General features: G+C 36.6%; 1 protein-coding gene across 2 annotated transcripts; it reads left to right on the top strand.

Annotated features, from left to right (window-relative positions):
- The first annotated feature begins 3497 nt into the window (after nucleotides 1-3497).
- Nucleotides 3498-11083, top strand: wdr20b (WD repeat domain 20b). Of its 2 annotated transcripts, none has more exons than XM_067383349.1 (4): nucleotides 3498-3755; nucleotides 4693-4875; nucleotides 6366-7601; nucleotides 10014-11083. In XM_067383349.1, exons 1-4 carry the CDS (start codon nucleotides 3498-3500, stop codon nucleotides 10065-10067), a joined length of 1731 nt encoding a protein of 576 aa, XP_067239450.1. In that variant the 3' UTR covers nucleotides 10068-11083. The 2 variants fall into 2 exon arrangements, with proteins under 2 accessions (XP_067239450.1, XP_067239452.1); XM_067383351.1 differs by having other exon boundaries at nucleotides 3565-3684.

Below are 11083 nucleotides of genomic sequence, written 5' to 3' on the forward strand. Positions count from 1 at the left end.
AACGTTCCGGATGCCACATGTGTCCATCAGTGACTTCTCGAAAGCTCATTGGCTGCGTCAGTGAAAAATATCACAGGGCTTTGAATTCACAATAAAGTCAGGAGATAAAGTTCTGTGATCTAGTGGAACTTGCAGGCCTGTCGGGTTGTAAATATTGGCACGTCGTTTGTGTTGCGGGACAAATTGGTTCCCATGCATGTGTTAGAGGGTCAGTTTGATTTGTTTTCAATGCAGTCATCACTACGAAAAACACTAGTCATGTACACACATAAAACCTCTATTGTAGCTTGTTAGCGACTTAAATATGAAATGTGAGAAATGATCAACTCCTATTGTGTTAAAAAATAGATTAGGGGTTAATTGGTTTCCATGCAACTCGCCAAAAAATAAACACTACGGAAAACTTGTAAAAACACAAAACAGCCTTTTGACAGTGAAACTTAAATAGAAGAAGAATCAGCAAATTCTTTTAATTTCGAGTCTGAAATCACTCTTAAATTTCAAAGTTTTCATGCATTTCATATATTAGTCTTTGTCGAATTGCATGGAAACTAATTGTCCTTTCGACCCCTAACACAATTATAGTAACCAACATTTCCAATACACATCTATGTGTCAAAACTGTGCATGACCCAAAATGAGATAAAGTCATTTCAAGACGAAATAAGCAGCATTTCAAGATGTCTAAAATTTAAATGTGGGTCAAATTGACCTGCAACACAATAGGAGGAAAACAAGAAATATAGTTCATAAGCACAACCACTTATTACATTCAGCCCAAAACATATACACATTATATATATTTTCCACCTTTACTCTCGTGTTGTAGGCCGGTCACATTTGATCAGGAACAAAAATCAATGACATTTAGACATTTTAAAGTGTGATATGTGAACAAATATATTTAAGGGCCACTTTAGTGCTTTATTCAAAGTGTTGAAAAAAGATGCATTTAAGGAGGTTTGTCAATTCAAGTCAATTTATGTGTTCAGCACTTTTCACATTAGCTACACGTCGCTTCAAAGCAGTTTCATGATGTTAATGCATAATTGCCCACATTTAGCAGTTTAGAGCTGGATGGGCGACACTTTTTTGTGGCCACCTGTGATGGCACCAAACACGTTCTCAGAGTGTAATATGCTGATAAATTGATACCCGTGATCATGCATTTTATATTAATGCACCATGTTGCAACATTGATCGGAAAACACCATAAGTTATATTTACATTAACTATATTACATTACAGCCTATATTAAAGTATGGGACACTCAAGGCTTTCTAGTTAAAGCAGTTTCCTGACCAGAGGATGGCACTGTACTGTTTTCCAGCACATTCTCTTACATAACACGAGGCATTTCCAGAAGCACATGTAGTACAGACACCAACATTTCCATTCTGGATTATATTTGAGGTTCAGTCTGATATTAAATGGGCTATATTAAAACCTGCAACAACTAGTGGGAGTTTGATCTGTTTAGAAGTGACCGACAATATAGGCTACTATACAGTCACATCTTTTATTTTACTTTAATCATTTACTTTTTCTCAGCGTCTCGACGCACAAAAACCGCCATGAATATATGAACTATTCTACATGACGTTCATCTCCATTCATTGTGTTTTCCACTATAAATTCAACCTTTCTAATTTCATCCCTCAGATATATATACACAATAATAAAAGCATCAACCTTTTGATGCCTTATGAGGGTTTGTGATTTAACTTTAATACTGTGCTTTTCTTCTAACATGTTTATGTGTTTAAATTTGTTTATTCTGCTAGTATTTCTTTTTCTTTTTCTGTTCTTGTACATATTTATCTTTTGTTCAATAAAAAGCTCTTTAACTGTAGTCTATAAAGCTGCTTAGCTTTATGCATTAGGCATTTTTAAGATCACGTTTACAAGATAAACTCAAAAACAAAGAGGAATATGTCACTAAAACATGTTCATACACATTTAAAAAAGTCGTACTTAGTAAAAATATCACATAATCACAGATAAGAATAGTAACTGACCGCTGGAATTTTATCGATTTATTACTTATTTATGATTTGAAGTAACGACCAAACAATAGGTGAGTTAAATATAACTACCCAGCAGGTTAGGCAAACATTTAACCCAACCACTGGGTTCAAAATAAAAAACAATCACTGGGTCAAAACAACCCATTCGCTGGGTCAAAACAACCCAATCGCTGGGCTAAAACAACCCATTCGCTGGGTCAAAACAACCCATTCGCTGGGCTAAAACAACCCATTCACTGGCTAAAACAACCCATTCGCTGGGTCAAAACAACCCATTCGCTGGGCTAAAACAACCCAATCGCTGGGCTAAAACAACCCATTCGCTGGGCTAAAACAACCCATTCGCTGGGTCAAAACAACCCATTCGCTGGGTCAAAACAACCCAATCGCTGGTCTAAAACAACCCATTCACTGGCTAAAACAACCCATTCACTGGGTCAAAACAACCCATTCGCTAGGTTAAAGCAACCTATTCGCTGAGTTAAAACAACCCAATTGCTGGGTCAAAACAAGCCATTCGATGTGTCAAAACAACCCATTAGCTGGGTCAAAACAACCCAATCGCTGGTCTAAAACAACCCATTCACTGGCTAAAACAACCCATTCACTGGGTCAAAACAACCCATTCGCTGGGCTAAAGCAACCTATTCGCTGAGTTAAAACAACCCAATTGCTGGGTCAAAACAACCCATTCGCTGGGCTAAAACAACCCATTCGCTGGGTCAAAACAACCCATTCGCTGGGTCAAAACAACCCAATCGCTGGGCTAAAACAACCCATTCACTGGCTAAAACAACCCATTCGCTAGGTTAAAGCAACCTATTTGCTGAGTTAAAACAACCCAATTGCTGGGTCAAAACAAGCCATTTGATGTGTCAAAACAACCCATTAGCTGGGTTAAAACAACCCACTCGCTGGGCTATAGCAACCTATTTGCTGGGTCAAAACAACCCATTCGCTGGGTCAAAACAACCCAATCACTGGGTTAAAACAACCCATTCGCTAGGCTAAAACAACCCATTTGCTGGGTCAAAACAACCCAATCGCTGGGCTAAAACAACTCATTTGCCGGGCTAAAGCAACCCATTTGCTGGGTTAAAATAACTCATTCGCTGGGATAAAGCAACCTTAATGGGTTAAAACAATCCAATTGCTAGGTTTGTCCATTTCAACCCAACTTGGGTTGTTTTTAACCCAGCATTTTTTAGAGTACAGTATCGAATTAGATGTGAGAGCTTTGATAGCTCGTTGTAAGCAGAATTTGTATATGCAAATCATGTTTATATCATGAGAACAATTGTATATTTATATTTTCTTCAGTGGAAGTATACAACTGAAATAGTCGCGAAAAATCAGTTTGACAAACAATCAACCTCTGCTCGATTTTGCCTAACTTGCGTGGACGCGCAACTCACAGTCTCGCGGAAGAGGGGCGCGCGCATGCTCGTGCACTCAGCGGAATGAATACTAATGTTGAAGATGGCGGCGGAGGGAGGTGGGAAGGAGGCGAACGAAATTAAAACTCAATTCACCACACGGGAGGGCGTCTATAAACTCCTGCCGAACTCCGAGTACAGCCGCCCGAACCGGGTGCCGTTCAATTCACAGGGCTCGAACCCGGTCAAAGTCTCCTTCGTGAACGTGAACGACCAGTCCGGTAACGGCGAGAGAATCTGTTTCAATGTGGGCCGGGAGCTTTACTTTTACATTTATAAAGGCGTCAGGAAGGTAACGGCATGACAGCTGCTCGGACTGTTACATCAGCTTCACACGAGTTTATGCCACTAAAACTGACGCGTGCATGCGCGATCTTCAGTGTGCGCTGGGTTTGATTGTGCACTGTGTGTAAATAATGTTTACAACTCAAGTTGCATGTAAATACACACTGTGCTTTCACTGATTTTGAGCATATAAAGGGATATGCATGCGATTAATGTGGGAAACCTGTTGCATTATACTGTAATAGTGGCATTGCAATAATACCAGTGCAATCCAGAACATTGTTTGTAGTCATTGTTTTGGATCAGATCTAAAGTTATGCATGATCCAAATGATTGCAAATCCAAAAAATACCCATTCATACACTGATCTAGGGTTATACATAATGTATAGGGCATTATGTGGTGGTAACTTTATGTAAACACTGTTTAAAGCTGAGTTTATATGCTAATGCATCCTAGAATATAATGTATATTGAGTTATTTTTGGGAAGATCCAGAGTTATGCATGAGGATTTGGGAGGGTAGGTTATGTTGAAAAGGCTGTTGAGTGTATTATTTGTGTGTACAATATGATTAACATGTAAATGCAACCCAAAATATTCTATGCATTCTGTCATTTCTGGCAGATCTTGGCTTATGCATGATGCTTGAGGTGTGTGTAACCTGTTGCATGACGTTGCAAAGGGTCCTCCTGAGTGATATAATTAAGTTTAGTTTAAGGTGCTGAATCTTTATGAACATGTACAAACAGCATCATGTTTTAAGTAGTGCTCATTCATCATTCATGTAATGCGATTCAAACGTGCCACTACTGATAACAGTATTCATATGCACATTTGTGCATTTATTGGTGAACCAGACTGAGGTCTTTAATTGCAAATGATGCTTTCTTTATGATTATCATCATTATAAGATGCTAAATTGCTTATTTTGGATTTCAACAGGCCGCTGACATGAGCAAACCCATAGACAAGCGGATCTATAAAGGAACGCTTCCCACGTGTCACGACTCCAACACCCTGACGGCCACGGCGGAGAGCGTCTCACTGTTGGTGGGCTTTTCTGCAGGGCAAGTACAGCTCATTGACCCCATCAAAAAGGAAACCAGCAAACTTTTTAATGAAGATGTGAGTCCTGAAGTCCATTCTAGCAACTTCTTTGTTTATGATTTAACCTACGCAGATTTAACCTCGTTGTGAAGTCAGTCAGCTGGACCAGGTGTAATTGTTGGGTATCTCTCCAAAAAATTACATTAAATGTTAATGTTAAATTTTATTGTCTTTGTGATAAAAATAAATAATTAAACAATAATTTACTTTTTTTTTTTTTTTTTTGCAATAACACATATTTAAGATAGTGGTGGAGTCAGTGATCTGACCAACAGTAAAAATAAAATGAGTACGTGATTTAATAAGGTTTTATGTTAAATAAGCTTAATTTTATTGTCTTTGTAATCAATTTAAATATAAATCTGTGCAACAACACATATTTAACTTAGTTATGAAGTCAGTGATCTGAAAAAAAGCTTTTATGTTAGGGTTCAGTTAATTTTTAAAAAAATAAATAAAATGAATAAATTAATTATATTTTAAAATAAGAAAGTAAAATCATTTTAATACCATTAAAATATATACATGTTCCTCGAGGAATCACAAAATTGTGTGATTTAAGCCTTTTATGTTAGAGATGCTACATATTATAGTGTTTGTAATAAATAAAAATATTTTTTAATTTAGAAAAATAAATAATTTTAATAAATACATTTTATTTTAATTTAAAATGTTAAATTATTTTAATATCATATATATGCTACGTATTGTTGTCTTTGTAATAATTAAATTATTTTTAATTTATTAAATAAATAATATATTTTACATTAAGAAAGTTAAATTGTTTTAATACCATTAAAATATATATTTTTCCTCGAGAACTCACAAAATTGTGATTTAAGCCTTTTATGTTAGAGATGCTTTATATTGTAGTCTTTTGTAATAAATAAAAATATTTTTTATTTTAGAAAAATGTTATAAAATTAATAAATACATTTTATTTTAATTTAAAAAGTTAAATTATTTTAATACCATATATATATGCTACATATTATTGTCTTTGTAATAATTAATTTTTAATTTATAAAAATCAAATATAATAAATAAATAATTTTTAAAAGATAAATAAAATATATTTTACAATAAGTTGCTACATATTATAGTCTTTTGTAATAAAAATCATTTTAATTTAGAAAAATTGAATAAAATTTATAAATATTTTATTTGAATTTAAAAGGTTAAATTATATATTATATGTATGTAATAATTAAAATATTTTTATTTAGAAAAAAATAAATAAAATGAATAAATTATATTTTTACATTAAGAAATAATTTTTTATATTATTTTTGTACATTCTGCAATAACACATTACAGTAAAAAAATATATGTGATTTAAGGCTTTTGTTAAAAATGCTATTTTTCAAATTATATATTTTATTATTTAAAAAAAAATAAAACTAATAAAAATTTATCAATAAATTATATTTTACAGTAAGAAAATGATACCCGTTTTCGAACCATTAGGATATTTTTGTTACATTTTTGTGATTCTGTCTGTCTAACAGAGACTCATCGACAAGTCTCCGGTGACGTGTTTAAAGTGGGTCCCGGGTTCAGAGAGCCTGTTCTTGGTGGCTCACGCCAGTGGGTGTTTGTACCTGTATAACGTGGAGCACACGTGTGGAACGACAGCGCCGCATTACCAGCTCCTCAAGCAAGGCGACAACTACACCGTACACACCGGCAAGAGCAAAACGGCCCGCAATCCTCTCCTCCGCTGGACGGTTGGCGAGGGCGCGGTCAACGAGTTCGCCTTCTCGCCGGACGGGAAGTTTCTGGCCTGCGCCGGTCAGGACGGCTTCCTCCGGGTGTTTTGCTTCGACACGGCAGAACTCCAAGGCACCATGAAGAGCTACTTCGGCGGACTCCTGTGCGTGTGCTGGAGCCCCGACGGACGCTACATCGTGACCGGCGGGGAAGACGACCTCGTGACGGTGTGGTCCGTTTCGGACTCTAGGGTCATCGCGCGCGGCCGCGGGCACAAGTCGTGGGTGAGCGTGGTGGCGTTCGATCATTGCATCACCAGCGTTCAGGACCGCGAAGCGCCAGCGGAGTTCAGCGGGAGCGACGAAGACTTTCAGCAATTCAACGGAACCCGAGAACGGACGAACAGCGGCCAATCCAAACGAAACTCTACCGATGGGCGAAACCTCAGTGTGACTTACCGCTTTGGCTCGGTCGGTCAGGACACCCAGTTGTGCTTGTGGGACCTTACAGAAGACATTCTGTTCCCCTTACCCAGAACTAGGACTCACACGAATGTCATGAGTTGGGAAACTAACGGCAACAGTAGCGTAACCCCGTCGAACTCGCCTTTACCGCGCTCAAACAGTTTGCCGCACTCCTCGGGCAGCAGCCCGAACATCCACAAACCCGCCAGCATCGTAGACGGTGTGATCGCCGCGGGCGTCGGCAAATTCGCCACGTTGGCTCTACACGAAACGCGCAAGGAACGGCATCAGGAAAAGGACCACAAACGCAATCACAGCATAAGCTACATCAGCAACAAGAGCAGCGAGAAGCTCAACCAGATCATCGGCACGCGCGCCGGCAAAACGGACACCGCTAAAGCGCTGGGAACGACGCTGTGTCCGCGCATGGAGGAAATCCCTCTGCTGGAGCCGCTGGTTTGTAAGAAAATCGCCCACGAGAGACTCACCGTGTTGATCTTCCTCGAGGACTGTCTGGTTACAGCCTGCCAGGAGGGTTTCATTTGCACATGGGCACGGCCTGGAAAAGTGGTGAGTAAAAAAGTTGAATCGATTCTCATTTTTATGAACTGATATCGATTCTTAAATCCCAGGAATCGATTAGTCTAGTCTGTTTTCAGTTGATGAATGAGCAGAATATGTAGCTCCTCCCATCCAATAAATCACAATAATCTTTGTTACTTTTGATATGAAGCAAAGTCTCAGATTTCAAATGACGTCCATCTTATTATGAGATTCAGAAAATAAATACCGTTTTGGCGCCGTTTAATGTGGCGTGACGGATCGCTTTAGCGCCTCAGTTAAAGAGAAGCATGTGATCATCCTCTCCTCCGCTTTAATACCAGTTACAGCGCAATAAACATGAACATCTGAAGGTATGTTAAAATATACAGTACAACTTACTGAAATCCGTATCATGTCTCGTGTAATCGCTCAATCAGTGCTTCAACCTCAATAAAACAGCTTCAGTGTCACGTGACATCAGAAAAACACATTCACTGACCATAAACTCATTAGTCAGCTAGAAAAGTGACTCTAGAAAGATAAATATAGCTATGCACCGTTACATATTCATTATAATGTTTTTCAATATTTAATGCATGTTTGAATAAATCAGTTATGACAGCCACGATTTTAAAAAAAAATGAATTGGAGTAGAAAATATGATTATGTAATGCTAAACTTTATTTACAATAAACATCATTGAGTGTAATTTAAGTGTTTGTATATAAATAAGTTAATTTAACCTTCAGTATTATTATAGTAGCACCAGCTGACTCTCATGTGTCGTTTACAGCATTCGTTGAGAGATTTTTTTCCTCCATGTACTGAAACTGAAATACTACATCCAAAATAATCGATATTGAAATCGTAATCGTGAAAATTGTCGATGCCCAGCCCTAGTGAGTATGACTCCTAGCAGAAGGTTTAGCCCAAAAAAAACACATCCATCCATCATAACAGTAATCCATGCGACTCCAGGGGGTTAAGAAAGGCCTTCTGAAGTGAAGTGATGGGTTTTTGTAAGTATTTTGTAAGTATTTTTCTTACAAAAACGCATCGATTCATTGGAGAAGGCCTTTATTTTTACCCCCTGGAGTCGTATGGATTACTGTTATGATGGATGGATGTGTTTTTTTGGGCTTGAAAATTTCGCCCCAATTCACTCCCATTATAAAGCTTGGAAGAGCAGGATGTTTTTAAATATAACTCATGAGATAGTCATACACCTAGGATGAGTAAATCATGGAATCATTTTCCTTTTTGGGTGAACTATCCCTTTAAGTTTAGGTGACAAATTATATTTCTGGGATTTTGTCAGTAAAGACAATTAGAGGATATTTTAGTGTGTTGTGGATGGCCGACTGCCAAAGCGTTTCGCCAAATCGTACATTCCAGAATCGGACATGGACAAGTTCTTACGATTTTATGATTCTGAACAGACAACTGAACAAAATAACATGCAGTTTACTGGAGGTTCTGATTAAATGTTATCTGCTGCTGTCTATTTAAAAAAATATATATATATATTTAATTTGTCAGCACTGATGGCCTCATAGGCAGCTCACCGACGATCTTGTCCCCTTCTCTCTCTCCCACTTCACTTCCTGTCTAATCACTGTCCTATCATAATAAAGGCAAAAACGCCAAAAATAAATCTTAAAAAAAAAAAAAAAAAAAAAAAAAATATATATATATATATATATATATATATATATATATATATATATATATATATATATATATTAGTTCAAATTAATTAAATTTTATAATATATATAGGGTTATATAATTTGAACTGATGTCTGAGTGAATGATTCAATGCAGCATTCTGTGCAGTAGTTAATCACTCCAAAATTGTTAGTAAACTTTAATTAAAAAGAAACGGCAAGTAACGTATTGAATTAAACCTGAAATTTTGAAGTACAAATTATATTTTCTTGTAAAAACATTTTTTTACATTGAATGAATGCAAATGCTTTGATTTTCTGCTTTCCAAGGCTGCATTTATTTGATCAAAAATACAGTAAAAATTGTGAAATATTTTTACAATGTAAATCAGCTGTTTTCTATGTGAATATACAGTAAAGTGTAATTTATTCCTGTGATCAAAGCTGAATTTTCAGCAGTCTTCAGTGTCACATGATCCTTCAGAAATCATTCTAATATGCTGATTTGCTGCTCAAGAAACATTTATGATTATTATCAATGTTGAAAACATTGTCATATTTGTATGGAAACCGTCATACATTTCATTTTTCAGGATTTTTAATGAATAGAAAGTTCAAAAGAACATTATAAATGTCAATTTAATGCATCCTTGTTGAATAAAAATATTAATTTTGTTGTATTTATTGAAGTAGCAGCTCTAAACTTGTCATTTATCAGTGTAAACTGATGTATGTCCAAATGTATGAAACTTATCCTGTTTTTCTTTCTTCAGGGCCTTTTGCCTCCCCAAAACCCAGCCAACTCTCCCAGCGGGACGGTCGTATAGCAGCCGTGACCTTCAGACGCATCATATCAGCGGTGTCACATGTATGTTGTCATGTTTGCCGAGAAACACGTGTTTACTGTTCATCCCGAATCTCAAGAAGCCCGTCAAGCTCATAATTCACCCTTAAGTCAACAGAAATAAATAATATTTTGCATAAACAAAATGATTTTATGGTTTATCTCATGACAGTTTAACACATTTCAGCCCCAAATACTCATTACTGTCTTGCAATATATTGTGATGTACAACTGTAAGACCATAATAGTATTCTGATTCTGATTTTAATTGCAAACTTAATATTGTCAGGGTCCGGACAGGATGATTTTTCAACACTAAGAATTGGGGCAAATGTGTGTAATTGTCATGAGAAGAAAAACCCTATCCAAAAACAAATGGTCCTTTGGGGTGAAATATGATGTTCTCTAAAGGTTTTGAGAGATGCAATCAAGACTGTTGTGTTCAGTATTGTCAGTAATTATTTCTGTTCCGTCTCTGTTCGTCGTGTCTTTTATAAGTACTATAATTTGCAATCCATTCCGTCCATCTTTATGATGATTCTCCGTCTGTCCTCGATGGATTTCGGAGCTCAGAGTTTGTCGAGGTGTTTTGCACTGATCGTGTTGCAACTCTCATAATAGCGTTGGAACAAACACCCGCTGGTGCGTTTCAGTAACGGCGTGTCGCTTCCCTCCATCAGCGCTGGATGTTGCACTCATACTTTTGTGAAAGAGTGAAAGGAGGAAATTGCACTAAATAATTAGAAGAAAATGGCTTTACAAATGTTTGGAGTTGTTAAGGACTCCCTGGACATGCTGTAAAAGTGTAAAGAGAACTAAATATCTTTTTGAACATTTATTTTAATATTGTTTCAAATGAAACGGGTTGATATACAATGTGTAAATATTGTAAATTATGGATTTATGGTGGATTGAAATAATAATTACACAAAATAGTAAAGTTGTATTTCTAATACAGAGGAATTTATATATAAATATATATAATTAAAATCATCTTAA

The sequence above is a fragment of the Chanodichthys erythropterus genome, chromosome 4 (assembly GCF_024489055.1).
Source record: "Chanodichthys erythropterus isolate Z2021 chromosome 4, ASM2448905v1, whole genome shotgun sequence".
Classification (NCBI taxonomy): Eukaryota; Metazoa; Chordata; class Actinopteri; order Cypriniformes; family Xenocyprididae; genus Chanodichthys; species Chanodichthys erythropterus.